The sequence below is a fragment of the Bombyx mandarina genome, chromosome 07 (assembly GCF_030267445.1).
Source record: "Bombyx mandarina strain Sakado chromosome 07, ASM3026744v2".
Lineage (NCBI taxonomy): Eukaryota > Metazoa > Arthropoda > Insecta > Lepidoptera > Bombycidae > Bombyx > Bombyx mandarina.
In genome coordinates this window covers 4,079,074-4,101,924 of record NC_143214.1, presented here as the reverse complement: position 1 = coordinate 4,101,924, position 22,851 = coordinate 4,079,074, and the positions used below count along the sequence as shown (strand labels likewise).

Sequence of the window (22,851 nt, the reverse complement as noted above, 5' to 3'; positions counted from 1 at the left end):
GGGGAAGAAAAATTGACACATCTGAAGTCGTCGTGACCTGTAAGATAAGACGTCCGGTGCGTTCGTGTCTGGCGATGCGGCGGTGTTCGGGTTCCGCTGGCGGATGCAGGTTTTTCCGGTGAAGTGCGTGCTTGTGCGTGCTTGACATGTGTTCGCGGTTGGCTTCCTCAGTGTGGGAGTAACATCGTGTAAGAGAGGTGGAACCCGTAAAATTATAGTTTGCGTGGTGGCTGGTAAGATTTGTTGCGGTAAGAAGTTTGCATGGTGGTAAAATGTCTTGTGAGTCTGCACAGGTAGCCGGAGGTGAGACTTCCGCGGTCGCGGCCCACCCAGTCCGCGAGAACCGGGCAGATCGCCTCGACGGTACGGAGGCCGGCTGACGGGTCCGCCAAACGACGAGACCACGCCTCCAGCACGGACTGCCGATATTGGAGCCCCCGCGCTACGGCTGCACTTGCGCTAGGGCGCGCCGCCTCGTAGGAGACTGTGAGGTATCATTGAATAACTGCGATCGCGCGCTGCCGGCGTCGCAGCGCGGCGACGTTCTCGTGGGTAAGGACGTGGCACCAGACGGGTGCTCCGTATAGTGCCATCGACCGCACGGGTACCATCACCCTGCCTATTTCTGCCGTGAAGCAGTGGTGTTTTTCGGTTTGAAGGGTGGGGCAGCGGTTGTAACTATACTGAGACCTTAGAACTTCTATCTCAAGGTGTGTGGTGCGTTTACGCTGTGGATGTCTATGGGTTCCAGTAACCACTTAACACAAGGTGGGCTGTGAGCTCGTCCACACATTAATACGAAGAGCATAATCAAACTAAATTAGATACGAAGTTTAAAGGGCCGTTTAAAGTAGTTGAAGTATTGGATGGTGTCGATTTAATTTTGACTCTCACACATTCACTTAAGGCTCGAGCTGCTACTTGCCTCACAAAAATACAGCCTGCAAAACCTGAACAACCTCCTCATCCGTGGGCGCCCGGCTCTCGCCTGCAAGTCGGCTGTTACGTGTGCGGTGATGCGAGCCATGTAGCTTCTGGGTGTTCCATGCGCTACAAGAAGAAAAACGACACTGCTCCAGGTGCTGTGGCAGGTCCAACCAGAGACGTCAACGTGTGTTCCAGAGCTTCAGTGTGTTACAGATAAGTGGTTTTGGCTCCCCCTTTATGTTCCATTCAGGGTCAGACTGTAGTCTTATAAAACAAAGCCATAGTAATTTATTCAATGGTAAGCGGTTTCATGAACAAGTCACCGTAGTCACCCTAGACACGTCCTTACGGATCCATCAGATCCAATAACTCTTGCATTAGATACCTTCAGCTCTAACACTAGGAGCAGGCTGAGGAACCCCAGTAATCGTACTCGTCGAACTCGACAAAGAGGTCGACGTGCAACCTAACCCATGCATCAGCCCACTGAGTTTCTCGCCGGATCTTCTCAGTGGGTCGCGATTCCGATCCGGTAGTAGATTCATTCGCGAAGCAATTGCTCTTGAGTTGTTAGGTCTCCTGCGGAGGCGCTCGGGCAGTTGTTAGCAAATCCCACCCCTCTTGGCTGAGCCTTTGCTCGCCCACCCGTCCTGGTGAAGCGGGAAAGGCCTCCGGGCCACCAGTAATCTTTCAATCATCTGCAGTTTTGGAAAACGATAGGTATAAGTTGAGATATGTAAATGGTTCTAGTGTACAAAGTTCCCCATGAAAACTTACGCGAAGTACCTCGAGGCCCGTCAGGCCTACTAGAAATTTCTGAAAATTATAGTGACGATGACGTGACGGCGTACACAGATGGGTTAATTAATCTTGTTCGTGAAACTGATCTTAATGATGATGACTCTATCACTGACAATAGAAGCGACATTTTTGTCCGCAAATAGCGATACAGCAAACATAGTCTGTGGGTAGTGATGCAATGTCTGTAAGCTCAGGCACCTCAGGTGCAGGTGTTGGAAATGTAGAAAACGATGGTCGGTCTCGCACTATTTCTGAAGAAATTCCGTATAAATGTTCTGGTTTAAGAAATGTTTTAACAAACGCTACCGTACACGCAGATTAAAAAAAAAAAAAAAAAGAGAATTGTATGTGGCTAGAGAGATGTTAATCCGGACTAGCAAAAAAAAAAAGAGGAAAAAAAAAAAAAAAAAAAGGTGTGAAGTCATTGAAGGGTCTGTCCGGTCCAATGGCTTGGCTATAGGGATTTTCATCCAGATTAGCCACAACAATTAGCTACAGGGATTGCGATTCGGTCTAGCATTATCCGGTCCAGTTCGAAAAACTGAAGGGATAACAATTCCGGTCTAAGTTAAAAGGGACATACTTACATACCTGAAGAGTTTTAAATGAACTGGCCCAGGTATGTAAGCAGTCTGAAGGTTATTTATAGCCAGTATAGGATTTTCTGAAGAATTATGCGAACCGAACCGTACTAGATTGTTAATATCATAGACCACGTTTTAAGTTGCATCCGTTAATGTCAGGATGAACGAACACGTTTGTTGTTCACAGACATACCATAAGAATGCGCGCACGAGGACGAGCGCACGTCAGTATGGCCGTGACGGCGTTAACGATATTTATGTTATACAGCACGTGCAATAGGAGTGACTCACACAAGCGAGGCGCGCCGGCCGTGTCGTTCCACTCGTAAACAACAGCTGCAACAGAAGTGACTCATAAGCCAACTGCGCCGGCTAGTATAAAAAGGCGGAACGTGCCTTGAAATGAACATTCGTTCGACTGCGTTTGCCCGGTGCACTTACTATATCGTTGTTACGTTGTGTGATTCAGTGACTGTTGTACGTACTGGTTAAAGTTGGACAAGTGTTAAAGTGAATTGTCAAGTTAACATATTGTTGATTAAATCAGAAACCAAAGGTGACTTCGTTTTACTTGGTGTTCAACAAGATAATATCTACCCTCAAGCTTACATATACGATTTCTAGGGAATTTCTGGTGTAGAAAAAAAAACTAACTTATTGTAAGTTTGTAAGGATGTGGTAAATGAGTGAAAGAGGCATGTAGCGCTGTGAACGATGAGGGAATATAAAAATAATAAAACCTCATTCAACCACATTATGCCTCACTATAACAAACAAAAAAATAAAATCCAAACACAGCCCTTATCACTTAGGGGCATAAAAACAGATAGTAGCCAATTCTCAGACCTACTGGACATGCATATAAAACTTCATAAAAATCAGTCAAGCCGTTTCAGAGGAGTATGGTAACTAACATTGTGACCCGACAATTTTATATATAAGATAATACAATCCGAACCTCCATGGCTATGAAGGTGCAAAATCCGAATTCCGTTTTATTAAAAGTGGATGAAAAGCTTAACTGAATGCTTTTTATAAAATCACGTGAAATTCAATACTGCAAACAATTTACTGCCGTCACGAATTCTGTCATTTTTTAATTATGAACCCTAATGATATTAAATTATGATATAATACAATACGAACCTCCATGGTTAAGGAGGTGCAAAATCCGAATTCAGTTTTATTAAAACAGGATGAAAAGTTTAACTGAATGCTTTTTATAAAATCACGTAAAATTCAATACTGCAAACAATTTATTTCCGTCACGATTTCTGATATTTTTCGTTGAATAAAATTTAGAAACGTTTTCAATTGTCAAAACGAAATGTGAAAATCGATCGATTCGCTTAACAGTTCGCATGGATTATGAAAAAAATTAAATCGATATTTTAATCGATCTATTATGTATTTAGAAAGGAACTCGTCGTAACATCCATAAAAACACATTAAGGTGAAAGGAAGTGGTGCTGGAATTCAGAAATAACAAAAATTTGAATTAAAATTTTTCAGTATCTCTTTCAGTTCACGATACCTATTACACGGTGACAAAATAATAAATATTGACAACATAGTATAAGAATTTTTATTAATTTAAAAATCTCTTATAAACGATTTGAATCATTTGAATATTATTACCCCATAGAGTTACTACCTACCTGATGGTGAGTGGTTACCGTCACCCATGGACTTCAGCAATGCCAGGGACAGAACCAAGCCGCTGCCTACCGCTTAATACTCTCCACAAGCCTCTTTTGAAGAAGGACATGTCATAGCGCTCGGGAAACACCGTGGAGGGGAGCTCATTCCATGGCCAAACGATCCGTGAGAATGGGATTATCGACAATCCGAACGGCCCTCCTCTGTATGGAGTCAAATGGAAGAAGCTGGTATTTGGGAGCCCCGGCCCAGAGATGGGAACAGTACTTCACGCGAGGCTGGACTTGTGCTTTATAAAGCAAAAGCCTTTGTCCAGGCGTGAAGTACGTATCTGATATTAAATAAGAGCCGAAAGACATCACAACGCAATGAAACAAAGATGAGGTTAAAAACTGAATTGCGTAACCAGACCGTTTTTGCGGCAAATGCTGGTCAAGCCTATCCTCGCGGACTCACACATCCCTACAACTAATAATAATTACGTAAATCAATATTTATTTCGGAATTGATTTTTAGCACCTACTCCTTCTCAATCTATAATTACTTAAATTTTATGTACTTAAAAAAGGATTAGCAGTGGGAATAAACGTGAAATAGATAGAATTGTCACCGCATAGTATCGTGACTTGAGAGAGACTGAAATTTTTTATTTCAAAATTTTTATTATTTCTGAATTTCGGCACCGCTTCCTTTCACCTTAATGTGTTTTTATGGATGTTACGACGAGTCCTTTCTAAATACATAATAGATCGAATATCGAAATATCATTTTGCATATTAATATAATAAATTCTAAGAATGTACGTTCGAATAAAAATATCCCAGGAGAGTTCGCGTCAACAAGAGTTCATTGAACTGAGCGGCAATTGTTCTGAAGTGTTGAGTGCAATGTCAAGATCGTGGGCTTCAGGCACCTGTCGCAATCGATACTGTAGAAAAAAATGGAAAATCACGAATTATACAATAAGAAGGCGGTTTTCTGGCTGTTACGCGGGCTCGGGCGGTACCTGAGTCATAAGCGGAAGCGATTTAAGTCCAACTAATTTGAGAGCAGTGATATTTTACATAATGCGTTGCAGTAATGCGTTTCGGTTTGAAGGGTGGGGCAGCCGTTGTAACTATACATAGATCTTAGAATTTATATATCAAGGTGGGTGGCGTATTTACGTTGTAGATGTCTATGGGCTCCAGTTACCACTTAACAAACAGGTGGCCTGTGAGCTCGTCCACCCATCTAAGCATTAAAAAAAAACATATCTTTAATATCGAAATGGTATTTAGGTACATACATAGAGGTATGGTTTACTTGAAAAAATAATAAAAGCTCCAAATTGAAATACATATCTAACTTTAAAACTCATTCAAATCTGTGCGCTATGACAAAATGGGGGTTTGGTAAAACTAAGTGTGTTTTAGTGTTTTCAAAATTCAATGCGTGAAATAAAATTATGTTTGAAGGAAAAAAAAATCATTAAAAAAATCCAGTTATAAGTTAATCTCTTCTTCGGTTCAGTTCGCTAGTTTGTAATCTACATACATATATTTTTGTTTACATTTTTTGCCCGCTATCGCAACCGCCTCTTACTAAGTTCGAGCCCGGCGTACCATCGCGTCCGCGCTTCAGACCGTTCCTTGCGTGACCGTGTCCATCAGCTAGATCACTTTATTGATTATCACCATGGGATTCTTGCACTTGTATTGGTATCATTCGACTACTCTAACAAGATCCCTCATTTACAGTCTACACGTACAATGCGAGTTTCTGTTTTAATTTGTCCAATAACCAAATCTAATATGGCACTCCATCAATAACAGTCATAATGTGACTTGAGTGTCCTCGTAATTTGGTCACGTTGTTTACCGCAATCCTAAACGAAAACAAAGTTTAAGAACGGTTCCGTGTCCATTGAGAGTGCGATTTTTTGTTTTGATTTGTGAGAACTAGTCAATAGTAACGTTTATCGTCGAATTTTAAAAGAATTACAATAGAAAAAAAACATGGTAGCTTTCTATTATGATGCTTTAGTATATTAATCGTATATAAGATACAGACAGTAGTATTAGTAATGAGATTTGTTCCAATAAATGATTTGAATTTCAAATCAAGCGTGACAAAGTCGCATGGACTTTTTGTATGGAGTATGAATTTACTAGACCGTTATTTACTGCTACTATCGTCTCGAACCCTCCAGGCAAGCGTCTCTTATATCCCCAATTCTACTGGCATTAGACTACCAATTGTTCCACTGTAGATACAGATACTCTCACAATACTATTAAAAGGCTAAACTATAAAAAGGCCTGCGGTACCAACATCTCTCTCAAGCAGTTAAAAATAGAAAAGACTCAACGTCTATCAGCCTGCCTACAAAGAATGTTGCGGTATGTTGGTCATATTGCGCGCAGGGATGCCAGCAATTTGAAACGACTTGTGGTGACCGGTAAAATCGAGGGCAAAAGGCCTGGGGGTAGAGGTCCCAAACGATGGTCAGAACAAATAGCGGAGGAACTAAAAATGCCTGTCAGCGATGCACTCCACCTAGCTACAGAACGGGATCGATGGAGACAGCTGGTTGACGGAACTAAACGGAGTCTCGATCCTCAGCAATGAGGGACCAATTGAAGAGAGAGAGAGAGTATGTCTCCATGTGTAAGAAGATATTCGGTTTAATTACTTAGAAAATGAACAAGTCTCTTAAATTAAAAATACCGATCGAGAAATACACTGTTATTTTGGCGTATGTCAATGCAATAGCTATTAGCTAAAAATTGAGTTTCAACGTCATAACATCTTTCAGTACGGGGATTAGCTTTTTTGACATCTTATTTCCCGCCAAAAGCATTGTAAAAGAGAATAAGTGGTTACAATTATTACCTAAATCTTGCTCGATATTTTTTTATTGGCCTCGTAGGTAGATGAGCAAATGGCCCACCTGATGGTGAGTGATTACCGTCGCCCATGGACTTCAGCAATGCCAGCGACAGAGCCAAGTCGCTGCCTAAAATAAAACCATTAAAGAGAGTAGTTATGTTATTATGAGTTTTTGTACCAACATAAAATACTTGGACAACCAACATTACAATAATATTTGATCTAAAAGCCGTCGGCGCAGAACCGCAAGATATCGTTTTCAAATTACTATGACAGAGTAGTTACGACGCGGTCGTCGTCGTCACTTTCTCGTTAAAAATGAATGTAAAATGAAAACATTCTAGTATTACGGGATTTTTTTCTGACAGTGGGATATCGCATATCGTGGGATATCGAAAGGGGGCTTTAAAAAAAAAACGCGCTACTGTAGCTACTAGCTGAACTAAAAAATTACAAAATAAAATTTCTAAAAATTCTATAAGTTTAGTAGTCAATTGTTGTAAATATTTCATTGACAGATATAGGTAGGAATAAATGTAATTAGCAAATATTTTAAAAGCTCCACACGATCGCAGTTGAGTCTCAGAAGCTCGCTCAAAGTCAACCCCATCTTGAAAGAACATACTGAAGTACATACCTACCTACAAATTGTATTGGATAATGTCGATTTCTCAATACAACACCAGTAATAGCCAAGGTCATCTTGTACCTCAATCGTAGAAGTTATTCGTAGAAGTCATTCGAATTTGTAAAGTTATCGAGTGCATGAGGCCGTAAATCTGCGTATCGATAATTGAAAATTTCATGAAAAAAATATGATCTAAACAAGTGGCGGCCATTTTTTTCCTACCTTTTCTAGTAACCTTGAGGGACTATACTAGATTCACAGAACGAATAGGTCAGCTCACGGGGCTCTAACCTCACGAGGTTGCTAACACTAACCTTAGCAAGAGCAGTGCTTCGCAGAATCTACCACCGGATCGGAAACGCGATCCACTGAGAAGATCCGGCGAGAAACTGATTTCCCCAAAAAAATCGATTTTATTTTACTTCCCCAAAAAATCGATTTTATTTTTCATCTCGTATTGGAACACCCTATACCTAAACATAAATTCGGATATTGAAAAGTTGAAAACAACTAGACACGAACGGAAAAAATCAATGTGGAATCGAGATATTAAAAAAAAATCAACTAACTCAATAACTATGTAGCTCTTTCATCGACCCTGAAATTAGTTCATGAACGATATAAATCGGGATCTGCTCGATTGCAATGGATCAGCTGAGCCAAGGAAGGCCACAGAAACGGGGCCCCTATACGTGAGTGAACTTTAACTGCGACTATTATTGATTGGACCAGATCGAGGGAACACGTGTTAATACACTGTCGGACATTATTCACTAGTGGTAAGATCACGTAAGCATTTGAACTAGGATCGACGTTTCAGCCACTAATGGAAGGCAGGAGACATATTGTGCCAATACTCTAGACGACAGCCGAATAATAAGAAAACATTCTATAGGGCTGCTTGTAATGAAACTTCAATAACGAACATTCAGCTGTGAAATGACGTCATTTGTGGCTAATCATTGTTTATCAGTGTACGATCGTTTGTTTTCACTCTAAATGATGTTGCGCGTAAAGCGATAGCTTTCAAGCAAGCTTTATAAAGTTTTTGGGCAAAAAAAGAGCTGTTTGTTCTGTTGCTAATGAAATTTCGATCTTATGTCTTATAGCTTGAAGATTGCTTTCGCATTGTGTTCTGATTGCCGTCTTTAATGGTAAAAACTACTCAAATTATGACTGAGATTCAACTAGAGATTGTAGCATCTGTAAAAAAAGCTTGAATACAGCATATTACTTTATAAATTCGAAGTCATGTATATATTGAGTTGGTGTTTTTCTTGTAAACGTTAGCTTTATGAAATGTTGTATTGTAGAAATTATCGACCATGATGATTATACATTAGGTTGCTAGAATTAAATGGAAAGGCGTTTTTTTTTTCAAACTTAATACCTACTCGTACCTAATTTTAGTCCGTAAATCGTGCTAGGTGTGAATGTTATCTTAACCCTCTAAAGTACGGCGTTATCAATCAATGAACCAGTTCGCAGTATAGCCGTCCCGGACCACGCCCAACGCAAACATTCATTCAACCTATTCAACCTACTCGTATTATTCAGCAGTGAACTGAACACGTAATACTATCCCATCAACGGTACCCAGATGCTATAATTAAAAATCATTACGCGGATCCGGACCCAGACCGCAACAAGGCGCATCTCGCTACTGGCGCGCATCCAACCTACAACTCACTTATTATATTCTATAAGCGCGAGCTATAAACGTATTCCTGAACATATCACGTAGTCGACTACTACCAATTTCAACCAATCAGCGTGCGACAATTCAACTTAATAGGTCAGGCCACGCCCAATCACGTAACCGCCTATTACGGGCCGTGTAACGACGCAGGCTTTTAACTCGCCGATGACGTCCGATCGATGCCGCGTGACGCGTCGCGCGTATAGGTGCGTCCCTCTCTGATTGCCGAACGGAGTCAGCTCCCGGGTGTCTGGGCTGAGTGCGATAGAGTCGCGTTTGGCGCGCGTGCTTGGTTTCAGTTGCACGTTCGTGCCCGTAGGAGGGGGACGCATGCAACTGTTTTCGATAATCGGCCGCGCGTTCTGTACGTGAAAATCGGACAGTATCCCGCCAGTCACGTCCGCGTAAAAACGGATATATGCCCAGAATATTTATTAAGTGGGTGGCTGTGCGTGACTTTTCCCCTGTGAATAGCTAGCCCCGTAAATGATCGGCCACGAAAATAGAACGGGCGTTTGTTTGATAACTGAAAACGTCTTCGCCTGAAACGTTGTGCCAACTCCGAGGTCCCGCGACTTCTGATTTCAAAGTGACATTTCCTTATTGGACAGTGACGTTGTATAGACTGTGTTGAATTTCGGGCCAAAGGATCGAAGAATCAAAATCCCAGAAATTGTGTTTATAAATTTGAAAATGGAACAGTTTTGAATTTATCCGCTGACCGACACATCTTGATCGTTTGCGTGAAATTAAATATGGGGTATGCGCGGGAACTTTTCGGAACTGTAACACCGGAATAAAGTTTTTGTACTGAGTGTTGTGACGATGTTGCCGTATCAAGCGGTAGCGATGGACTACGCGGTGGCATCCGCTGGTTTTCATCACCACCAGCGGCCCGGTGGTTTGCCCGGAGTGATGGGGCTGCCCGGGCCAGGATCCGGTTTGAATCCAGGCCTGAACCCGGCCTTCACCCATTCCTGGTTCGTACAGACAAGCCCGGATATCTGTCGGCAGCAACAAGCATCCAACCAATCGCATCTCGAACCTGGGCACGTTTCTTTTTTTCTTTTATATTTTTATTTAATAGTTACTTTTGTTCTACCGAATGACTTGTTAGCGTGTAGCTTTTATTATTTAAAAACTTTAAACACAAGTTATCTTGAAACGCTAACAAGTTGTTACGAAAGACCAATTGTAGTGTTGTTATCAATTGTTTTGTTTTTATTTGCTTTTTTATTTAATTTCGCATGTGCTTCTATGAGTTTCCTTTAAATTTCGTAAATATTACATTACTTTTACTCTTACGAGGTCTAAGTTTTAACAGCGTCAAGTGATTTGTAAGCAGCGATATTTCGACGTTATGTGAATGACACGAGAGAACAAAAAAAAAAAAAATGCTAAATGACCAAACGTAAAACAGCGAAATTACCGTCGAAAATATGTTTTCTGATTGTTATCGCGGCCACAGTGTAATAACAGTCAGTGATGAAGTTTTGTCATTGTACGTACTCTTACATAATGCACACAAAAAAAAGAGCAATAAAGAAACAATAGAAATGCGTCCGTTTGCGACACTTGTATTTCTACTATCAAAGTTTAATGTGAAAAAGCTGCTTTTTTCGAAGTCCTAACCACCTAGTAATACGCAGAGTGAGTCAGGCTCACGAATGCTCACGTTTGACATCCTGAATTGTACCGCTAGTGAAACGCTCTACAATTTCTCTCACACCTAATTCCTCGCTGTCAACATATAATAATTAACCGCGTACAATCTAGCCTACTGCGATTTTGAGTCTAAAGTAACTACTACTCACAATTATTCATATCGTATTCATCATATTTGAAGGCTTTGAAACGACACTTGTATTTCTACTATCAAAGCTTAATGTGAAAGAGCTGCTCTATTTTCGAAGTCCTAAACACATAGTAATACGCAGAGTGAGTCAGGCTCACGAATGCTCACGTTTGACATCCTTAATTGTACCGCTAGTGAAACGCTCTACAATTGCTCTCACACCTAATTCCGTGCTATCAACATATAATTAACCGCGTACAATCTAGCCTACTGCGATTTTGAGTCTAAAGTAACTACTGCCCACAATTATTCATATCGTATTCATCATATTTGAAGGCTTTGAAACGACACTTGTATTTCTACTATCAAAGCTTAATGTGAAAGAGCTGCTCTATTTTCGAAGTCCTAAACACATAGTAATACGCAGAGTGAGTCAGGCTCACGAATGCTCACGTTTGACATCCTGAATTGTACCGCTAGTGAAACGCTCTACAATTGCTCTCACACCTAATTCCGTGCTATCAACATATAATTAACCGCGTACAATTTAGCCTACTGCGATTTTGAGTCTAAAGTAACTACTGCCCACAATTATTCATATCGTATTCATCATATTTGAAGGCTTTGAAACGACACTTGTATTTCTACTATCAAAGTTTAATGTGAAAGAGCTGCTCTATTTTCGAAGTCCTAAACACATAGTAATACGCAGAGTGAATCAGGCTCACGAATGCTCACGTTTGACATCCTGAATTGTACCGCTAGTGAAACGCTCTACAATTGCTCTCACACCTAATTCCGTGCTATCAACATATAATTAACCGCGTACAATTTAGCCTACTGCGATTTTGAGTCTAAAGTAACTACTGCCCACAATTATTCATATCGTATTCATCATATTTGAAGGCTTTGAAACGACACTTGTATTTCTACTATCAAAGTTTAATGTGAAAGAGCTGCTCTATTTTCGAAGTCCTAAACACATAGTAATACGCAGAGTGAATCAGGCTCACGAATGCTCACGTTTGACATCCTGAATTGTACCGCTAGTGAAACGCTCTACAATTGCTCTCACACCTAATTCCGTGCTATCAACATATAATTAACCGCGTACAATTTAGCCTACTGCGATTTTGAGTCTAAAGTAACTACTGCCCACAATTATTCATATCGTATTCATCATATTTGAAGGCTTTGAAACGTAATCTTGTAGAGTCGACCGAGTCGTCGAGTCGAAGCGTGGTCGGAACGAGTTACATATAAAAACTAAGATTATTATCGCGTCATGACAGTTGCCGTACCACGCAGTATTGTAAGCACACTGAAACGCGACGGATCACGTAAATTATTCGTCTTTCAAATCGTATCTGGTATTGTTTTGATCGTGCCATCCAAATTAAGGGGAGGCTTCTGCCTAATAAGCGCGCATTGTCGAAAATCTTTCACTTCGGTAGCAAGGTGACATTGCTGCGTGGAAACTTCAGTATTAAATGAATATAGATTAAGTCGAAATGTTGTGTGTGGAGCGCGAACTAAGAAAAAAAAATTGCGTTTAGAGAGAGAGAGAGAATAATAAATAAATAATAATAAATAAATAATAATAAATAATTATAATATATTTACTAACGATCACGCAACGTTAACTGGTCCCGTGCTAAGTTCGTAAAGAGCTTGTGTTACAGGTACCAGATAGCGGAAATAAATGTAAGATTTTTATTATACACATACATATATATATATATATATAATATACATCCATAACCCTGGAAAAGACTTTTTATATTTATCATACAAATATCCTCCCTTGGCGGGATTCGAACCCGCGACCCCCTTGTGTAGTGACCATGTCACTTACCACTACACCAGGCGGCCGTTAAACTATTATATTATAACATTTGCACACTAAAACACAATTTACATTCAAAAAACAATCAAAAAAGCTGATACATTTGTACAATAGGCGGTCATATCGCTAAAAGCGATCTCTTCCAGACAACCGTTTAACTTACAGAAATTCTTTTGCGTTTATTATAAAAAAAACATTCGAAAATTTAAACGTTAGTACTTACATATTTCTAACTGACTTAAATATTGTATTTCTCGAACAAAGAATTGCGACAACAAAAATAACTACGCCAATTGTTAAAAATTATCTATCTAGTCACAAAGATTAATATCACTGGTTTTTATTTTTGAGCAACGATATCAAAGCATCAGGTTCACCTCGGCAATTTGTCGTTTAGGTAGGTAGGTACCTACGTCGAAAACTGCCGTAATATATTTGCTTTGTAATGAGTTTTGTGTGGTTCACGAATTCAACGGTGCTAACACGTTGTTTCGTCGCGACGAAGACTAATTGGTGTTTTAAAAAAAATGTTTTAATAAATTGTTTGTCAAGTTCGTGTCAGAAGTTCGAGATTTTAAATTTTTCTATAGGGGATTTAATAAATTGATGCTTTAATTTAGTACGTGCTGGATTCAAATCAAAAGTATAATCATAACGTGTTTCCTACCACAATTTCATTAACATAGAGATTAGCTAAATAAGATTTGTTTTACATAGAACAGAGAGAGATAGAGAGAGAGAGAGAAAGAGAGAGAAACAAAAACTACAAAAACAAATACAACTTCAACAAGATCTTCCATAACGCCTACGCATAAATAGACATGAGCGCATTTAGCTCGAACGTACTACCCTATTAGTACATACATAAAGTATCAAGATCGTTCGGTCGCGGCACACGGGTCACTTCAAAGGCCGGCTCCATTGACGACTGTTAGTGTTACATTTATTACGCGGTTACAGAAAACTTGTATCGCAACAACTGGACCGGAGGCCTTGACTTAACTGTCGACGAAAATGCTTTCGCTCGTTCAAAAAATTACGTGCGTTTCGTATTTTAAAAAGCCAAATTTTTGGTTGGCTTTTATAATATTTCTAATAAATAAATAAATATTTACTAACAATCACGCCACGTTAACTGGTCCCGTGATAAGTTCGTAAAGAACTTGTGTTACAGGTACCAGATAACGGATATAAATGTAAGATTTTTATTATACGCATACATATATTTAATATACGTCCATAACCCTGGAAAAGACATTTATATTTATCATACAAATATCTTCCCTTGGCGGGATTCGAACCCGCGACCCCCTTGTGTAGTGGCCATGTCACTTACCACTACACCGGACGGCCGTTAAATGTTTCGTAATACAAATAGAAAATTAACAAGTCTCTTAAATAAAAAAATATTGATTGAAAAATACACTGTTATTTTGGCGCATGTCAATGCAATAGCTATTAGCTAAAAATTGAGTTTCGACGTCATAACATCTTTTAGTACGGGGATTAACTTTTTTGACATCTTATTTCCCGCAAAAGGGTTGTAAAAGAGAATAAGCGGTTACAACTATTACCTAAATCTTGCTCGATTTTTTTTATTGCCCTTGTAGGCAGACGAGCATACGGCCCATCTGATGGTGAGTGGTTACCGTCACCCATGGACTTCAGCAATGCCAGGGGCAGAGCCAAGCCGCTGCCTACGAAAGTACTGTTTCACTAATAAGCTATGGTCATGCTTTGCAGTGGGTCGCGATTCCGATCCGGTAACAAATTCAGCAAAACACCGCTCTTGCTTAGGCTGGTGTTAGTAAATTTTCTCAGGTTAAGCCTGTGAGCTCACCTACCCGTCTGTAAAAAATTGTAATAGACCCCTAGGCTACCAGTGAATAGGTAGGAAAAAAAATTACTCGTGCTACCTTGTGCTTATCGAATGATTTCTTAAGATAGGTCAATATATAATTGCTTTTTTACTCAACAAAGAACTAAACTTGTTACACTTAAGTCTTATAGCTACTTAAATGCGGCACGCAGAAGTCTGTCTTTGTTAGCATTAAACTTTAAAAATCACGTTTTGTTTAAGAATTATTTCATTTTATTTGATAGTATACTTCCGTTATATTGTCGTCGTGGTCTAAAGAATAAGACGTCCGGTGCATTCGTATGTAGCGATGCACCGGTGTACGAATCCCGCAGGCGGGTACCAATTTTTCTAATGAAATACGTACTTAACGGCTCACGATTGACTTCCGCGGTGAAGAATTACATCATGTAATAAAAATCAAACCCGCAAAATTATAATTTGCGTAATTACTGGTGGTAGGACCTTTTATGAGTCCGCACCGGTAGGTAACACCGCCCTGCCTATTTCTGCGGTGAAGCAGTAATGCGTTACGATTTGAAGGATGGGGCAGCCGTTCTAACTGTATTGAGATCTTAGAACACATATTATCTCAAGGTAGGTGGTGCATTTACGTTATGTCTATGGGCTCCGGTAACCACTTAACACAGTTGAGCTGTGAGCTCATTTACCCATCTATGCAATAAAGTAAAACATATATATTATATTATAATTGGGTATCACTTGAATTGTATTTTTTTATTTATTGCATTGAACCTAGCCCCTCTGTAAACTGGCTTAATATTTGCGGCCGATATAAGTCTATAAGATAGTCTTATTAGAAGCCTCTTAACACTGTATTCACATCGTAGCTTCACCTACATACTACGTCCAGTGTAATAACAAAGAATTGAAGTCTTCCACTTTTTACGTCATCACAAAAACCTGAATTGACTCAATCTCAAAACAAGGGCCCTTTCACACTTCATCAAAATATCTAAAGCACACACAAAAAATAACTAAAGAGAATTTTATCTGAAAAAAATAAAGAAATCTAAAGAGTAGGAACATCCGCTTAACAAAAGTATTTTGATTGGAAAATAAAGAGCGTGAATAAAATGTGTAACACGTCTTTAAGTTAAATGTTGGTTATAATAACCCTTCTGTGTTGTTTAAAAATGTTTTATGATCAAAACTCAACACACTTTCGTCACTTATATAAGTTATACAACAAGTTTCACTGACAAACGAAATTCTTAGACAGTGGTGCTTTTAAAATCGTTAATCATACATAAATTGATCTTTAGTAATTATTTGCATAAGATAAAAATGTTGTTTTTCCCTACCTAAGCTGATAGCCTTGAGAGGCTATTTCAGCGTAGCCTTAGCGAGTAGGTGAGCTCACGGGGTTCAAACCGGAGTGATGCTAACACTGACCCTAGCAAGAGCAGTGCTTCGCAGAATCTACCACCGGATCGGGAACGCGACCCACTGAGAAGTTCCGGCGAGAAACTCAGTGGGCTGTGTCTATGGGAATGTTGTTAATATCTGTTACAAAAACATAAAAAGTACAGCAGCGAAATAATCTTCGCCTCTACATTGTTGTTTGTCGCAAAATCATGACAGCTCATGACTTGATTTAAAATAAATTGATAACAATATGAGATGAGTAAGCGACAACGGTTTATGTAAATTACTTAACCTATTCATTATCAAGAGAACAATGTGTCGTTCATTCGGTCGTATGTGAGGTTTTTAAGTCATCATTGAAATTATTATATTACAAAACGTATTTATTTTTTTGTTACACATATATTACTATCTTCTAAAGCTGAAAGCTTGTAAACAACTTTTCTAATAGTCGAGCTATAATATACAAAATGCAATTCTAAAATCGATGTTCGTAAATCACAAAACCTTTATCGGTTCAGAATAAAAAGCGCTGGCATTTTCCCCTACCTATGCTGATAGCCTTGAGAGGCTATTTCAGCTTCGCCCTAATATGTAGGTGAGCTCACGGGGCTCAAATCGGAGTGTTGCTAACACTGGTCCTAGCAAGAGCAGTGCTTCACGTAATCTACCACCGGATTTTAAACGCGACCCACTGAGAAGATCCGGCGAGAAGCTCAGTGGGCTGTGTCTATTGGTTAATACGCCCGACGAGCCCTTCGTCGCAAGCGACGGGTTATAATGCCCGGTGCTTGTGGTATCTAAAAGCACCGTTAATGGGTCGGGAGGATCCGTAATGACGTGTTTTGGGCGACGTCGACTATTTACCATTCGGTCTACAGGATCGGGTATGTAATTCCCAGTGGACAAGAGGGATCTCATGTCGTGCCGCCTACTCAAAGTGGCGCAAAAGCGCTAACAAAAGCATGTCATAATCCGTACATAATAATATACAGTAAGTTTGAAACAAACAAAAAAACAATTCACGTTACGAAAAACTCAATATCAAATATCCGGGTTAAATAATAAGTAGGCATTATCTGTCTACAATGCACTCGAGATTGGTGCTCTGGTGTCAACAAAATTAATCAGACGCCCAATGAATAATGCGCAACCCATTTTTGACTCTAACACGTCGCATTAATGATATTTTTCGGGTCATCAATAAGCAAAATTGGTTTGGTTTAACCTCAGACGGCCCTTCTTCTGTGTATGGATCTATTACAAATTGTCTTGTTGTTACTTTTTTATCGCATGCCCGTACAGGCTGTTTTATTGAAAGTTACGTTTTTATTTTCATTTCATTCATTTTCAGCGACATTAAGCAAATTTGGGAATGAACAATTCCAAAAATCTTAAAAAGCAAATTAAAAATTCCGTGAACCTGTTTAAAATTGGTTTATCATTTACTCACTGTCTATATGTATATATAAATAGCAAAGTTAAAACAAGTACAATCTTCTCCTTAGTCGACTGATTTTCTTATCTGTTTTCACAAAAGAAAAGAATGTAGAGGTATGTAACACATCAAACTCAATCTTGATGTATTACTGTTTAAGGTCTAAATTCGATCATTGAACGAACGCTAGCATAATTAAATCTGTATTGTAAAAGTAAGAAAGGTACTGAAGAAAGAAGAGGTTGGTTGGTACGGTTCTCTAGTAAAGCTTATAGCAAACATTCAGCCATTTTATTGCTTAAATTTATGGACGAGCTCACGGCTGGCCTGAATTTAAGTGATTACCGGAGCCTATAGACATCAACAACGTCGTCACCCACCTCGAGACTTGAGTTCTAAGTCTGAGCTTTTACGGTACAACGATTGCCCCACTCTTCAAACGGGATCGTATATTGCTTTGCGACAGAAATAGGCAGGATGTTGATACATACGCATGCGGATTCACTACACACCAGAGTAAGTCGATAGGAATACATCGGCTTCTAACCAAAGGTATAGATTGGCCTTCAAAAGTCCTTTTATGAGACAAAACAGTTAAAATATAAAACCTCCTGTATCGCCCAGTAGTCAATCAGTAGCTACCATAAACGCTGACTCATGACGATTCGTCGCGCACTCCATCCATTCCAGTTTTTACCGCGCCGATAGACGGACAAAACTTCTCGTAACACTAGGCGATATAACTATTCCGCTGCTCTGTTATGATCGAAGACTTAGGGTCAACGTTTTGGGTCGCGTTTCCATTCTAAGCCAGCCAAATGTTTCATATGGGTAACAAACCTCAAACACAATTTGCTTTTACGTGCGATTTTCGATTATCGATTATAGTTCGGTAGGACCTCTTGTGAGTCCGCGCGGGTAGGTACCACCACCCTGCCTATTTCTGCCGTGAAGCAGTAATGCGTTTCGGTTTGAAGGGTGGGGCAGCCGTTGTAACTATACTGAGATCTTAGAACTTATATCTCAAGATGGGTGGCGCATTTACGTTGTAAATGTCTATGGGCTCCAGTAACCACTTAACACCAGGTGGGCTGTGAGCTCGTCCACACATCTAAGCAACAAAAAAATAAAAAAAAGTTCGACTTCAAGTTGATCTTATTCCTAGAAAATTAGCTGAGATGTAATCGTGAATTTTGTTGTATAAATAACAAATAAATATTTTAAAACGCTTGAATTGTTACTAATATTACTTACAATACAATAAAATCTTAAGAAAAAGCCCTTAAAAACTATATCGATTACCGCTAACCACCGAATTATCCGTCATTATAGAATCGAATAAGAGTCGAAAAATCGATTTTTGAAAAAAATAAAATATCAAACAGATCAACCGATTTGTGTCTGCGGTTACACCGGTTTTTATTGCTTTTCTTTCAACATTTTTATAGGTAATTGTGCAATGAAATTACAATCTCCGTTTTCTTAACATTAAACTTTTTTATTTATAGACTATTTGATTATATACTTTGATATTTAAATAGGGTCTGCTGCACATTGACAATAATAAGTATTATCAAACTTCTCGCGTATAAAAGTTCTAAAACACCAAAACTGATTAATATACCTATAGGAAATTTAAAGTGATTGATACTCTCATACGTTCATGATAGAATGCACTCGGAGTAAACAATGTATCGTAATCGATTGGTCAGTTAGATTTAACCCATGACAAGTGTCCCGAAAATGATCTATTAGGGCCCTTTTACCTCATCAATGAACTTTTGTAGCGACCCCTGTTGTTTTAATTCTTTCTTTTAGGGTTGAATTGAGCGGGGGTTGAACTCCATAATGATGGATTCGGATTTTTGTGTCGAATCTTTTATGGTATGTTTTGGCCTTGGAAAACTATAAATGGGATGTTGAATGAGCGATTAAAATGATAAAGTCAATGTTGTGATACTCTTGTGTTGTTTACAGCAAATAAGAAATACAGATCTAGGGTTTTGTGTTGTGGTGGTGGGAATAATATGATGCGGAGAATCAATGCAGGGGTACTTAGGTATGTGTCCAGAGTAGGGTACAGTACTGAACCAGAAGTTCTCAAAACGTCCAAAAGTGATTTATAGAAGGCCCTCAAATTATTATCAAAAGATACACGTATAGGTACTACTCGTTATCTTATCATAGCATTTATGGTAGTAATATTTTTACCATAAGTTTCTGTCTCGACGGATGGTGGCATATTATGATTGTTGGAATGATGGTAATAGGTTGATATAGACACACAGTGTCGGTTGGTCATTATTGCAACGCACAGATGACGGCATTTAAGTTGTAGTGCTATGGAACGCTATGAGACATCGGCCAATTACGCTAATGAGATCTCATAGCCAATCAACCAAGATACTGACATAGGTTTTGAAAGTGGTCCCGCGACTGATATATCATATAGATCACAATCAGTATGTAATTTGGAGGGATAATAAATATGTTGCATCAATTTTCATTGTTTGACCAAAATATTTGGACCATGGACCTATCAAATGAGAGATCACTTTTGTTGCATTAAATAGGGCAGAAGTCGTGGAAAGAAAAAATATGTCGCGCTATGCTCTTGGGGGATGAAAGAAAAATAATTAGAAGGTGATAGAGTAAGATAAATACATACCTACTCTACAATAGAATATTTTTTAACGATGAAAATGTATTATCTTCGCATTTTCATCCGAAAACTCGAGAAAACTCTGCCCGGGGCGCAATCAGCCGACCCTAAGCCCGATTATCTCAAATAACTATTATTGACTGCTACTTTCAATTGGCCCCGAATGCAGAGAATTCTTTGTATTGTTAATCTACTTTTAGTTCTACCATTTGCCAGCGTTCACGACAGAGCATTTTATATTTGAAATTGTGTTTTTTTAGTAATAACTTAACCTTTCCTATACCTTTCTTAGTTATCATAGGGTTTTATGAGTAATAAGTGTACTAATAAAGGTACTGTATTTTAAGGTTAGGATTCGATTACCTGGTTTTAGGGATTAGGGATCTGGATGTCAATATTCCTGTTTCATATGAGTTCTCGACACCAGTAACACTGATAGCGTGAGGTATTTGAATATGGGACGTTCATTAATTTTTTGGTTTCAAACAGCAGAGAACAATATGATTTAAAAGTAATTTAAGATCAGTCTTAACCTTTGCAGCAGGCACTTGGAAGGAAAAAATTGTAATGATATATTATAACGTATGTCTGATAGTTATGTGTTAGGTTTTTTAAATAACTAACATAGATTACAAGGAATTCTTACTAACAAAATGCTATGGTTTTTTTTTTAACTGAAATAATGTATTAATAATATAATAAGTAATAAATTAACATCACAGCATCTGATAGTGTAATGTCTAGAAATGGTATGTGTAAGCTCCGGTTAACTTTCAAATAAATACAATTTTAAATTGGGCGATACAAAAAAGTTCCTGGTCACATTTGGAACTAATCAATACTAAAATATAATCATTTTTTTATTCTTACTCTGTGTCAAGGGAAACCACGTTTTTGTTACTCTATGAATCCAGTCTTAGATGTCAGTAGCCGACCCTAAACCCTATTATCGCAAATAACTATTATTGGCTCTCAATTGGCTCCGAATGCAGGCCCGTTTCTTTGTATTGCTAATTTCGCAATAGTTTGTATGTGGCATTAGGGTGCCTTCTCCTTTCGCACCTCTAGGCTTTTGAATGAACTCCAGTTTTGATTCGGTTAAATGAGTCATCTACTAACATAATCCTTTTTTTTTCTGATTAGCTAACCGCCTAAAGGTACACCGACCAAATGTTATTACGCTTTACAATAAAATATAGGTTTTAATTCATTGTGGTTTTGTTTCCTAACCTAAATCGACTAATCAAGTTTATTGTCAAACTTTTTGATTTCTAAATCGACTAAACCCGAATCCAAGTTTAGATAGGGACGTATTAATAAAGACATCATCATCTAATTTGGTTCAGCCGTTTTGAAAATTAGTTTGTATACAATTTTATTATATAAATTATAGTGGCGAGTCATTGCGAGACACGCTAAACAATATCGAAACTAAATCGAGAGATTCCGCAAAACACATGGGGTACCTATTCGCAAATCCCGGCTATTTCGTTCATCAATAACCACATTCAGAAATCCATCGGTATTTGTATAAACGAAACAATTTTCCACTTTCGCAACGGCCCGTGGACGCAATTTGCTAAACGTCTTCATGTCATTAGTCATACTCGTACCGACGCATCCAAACAGATTGGTCATTTTTTTGTAGGGGCGCGTGGAACATGTATTGGGATTTGGGTTTTGGATTGGGATTGGGATTTTTTTTTTTATATCTTAGGTGGGTGGACGAGCTCACAGCCTACCTAGTGTTAAGTGGTTACTGGAGCCCATAGACATCTACAACGTAAATGCGCCACCCGCCTTGAGATATAAGTTCTAATATATCAGCATAGCTACAACGGCTGCCCCACCCTTCAAACCGAAACGCATTACTGCTTCACGGCAGTAATAGGCAGGGTGGTGGTACCTATCCGCGCGGACTCACAAAAGATCCTACCACCAGTAAAAAATTGTGCTATGCGTTTTTTTTTGTCACTACGTAGAAGCTATTTTAATATCTTGAGATCCGGAGAAAGCTTATCATATGATTGTCAACATGTTGGGTTTTTTTAGATTCAAAGGAAATGGGGGATTCATAATAAGTTTGAGGTTTCTCGATAATAATGATAACTGTTCCATCTGCTCAAAGATGTTCCGTGTCGATATTACATTAAAAAATATAGGTATATTTCTTCGTAATAATCGGTCAGCGGTGCTTTGTTTCGTTGAGAACATTATATTTTGTGGTTTCTATCCGTTAATGTTGATCTGGAAGTATCATAAATGTTTTATTGCTACATTTAATAGTTTCACAAATAACTCCTTTAATGTGGTTGTATTACAAATTATTTGTGCATATTTCATTGATATCAAGTTACTAATGCTTGATCTGTGTTAAAATTCAATTGCCATTAAAACAATTGAATACCGTTTTAAGGGAGACAGTTTTTGTTACTCAATTTTTGTTTGTCGTAGTTCTATTATCAGGTCACGAACCAATTAATTCTTCACTTATACCATCCATAGATATTAATTAGCAAACGAATGTCATCTTTAAAACGAGATGCCGCAGTTTCGAATTATAGGTATTGCAACCTTCACGAAAATTTATTGCTTAATTTGGATAGGATAATAATTAAATCTATAATAATGTATTGTCGTTAGTACACCGCAACATACCTGCTATATTTTAAAGATAATACCGCCTATTGTAGAA

General features: G+C 38.7%; 1 protein-coding gene and 1 long non-coding RNA gene across 8 annotated transcripts in view; both read left to right on the top strand.

The window, feature by feature from the left end:
* Positions 1–22,851, top strand: part of trh (PAS domain-containing protein trachealess) — a 258,744-nt gene that overhangs the window by 158,667 nt on the left and 77,226 nt on the right. The window contains exon 1 of one of the 6 annotated variants that reach the window (XM_028183934.2): positions 9,345–10,217. The exons of the other annotated variants lie outside the window; for them this stretch is intronic. Coding sequence (XP_028039735.1) covers positions 9,994–10,217 — 224 coding nt within the window. The 5' untranslated portion in view covers positions 9,345–9,993. Of the gene's footprint in view, positions 1–9,344; positions 10,218–22,851 lie in introns of those variants that run through there. 6 annotated transcript variants of the gene reach the window in all.
* On the top strand, positions 195–2,867 carry LOC149502607 (uncharacterized). 2 transcript variants are annotated; one of them, XR_016323303.1, is made up of 2 exons: positions 195–491; positions 941–2,867. It is a non-coding gene; the product is annotated as an uncharacterized LOC149502607 (long non-coding RNA). The 2 variants fall into 2 exon arrangements; XR_016323302.1 differs by having other exon boundaries at positions 908–2,867.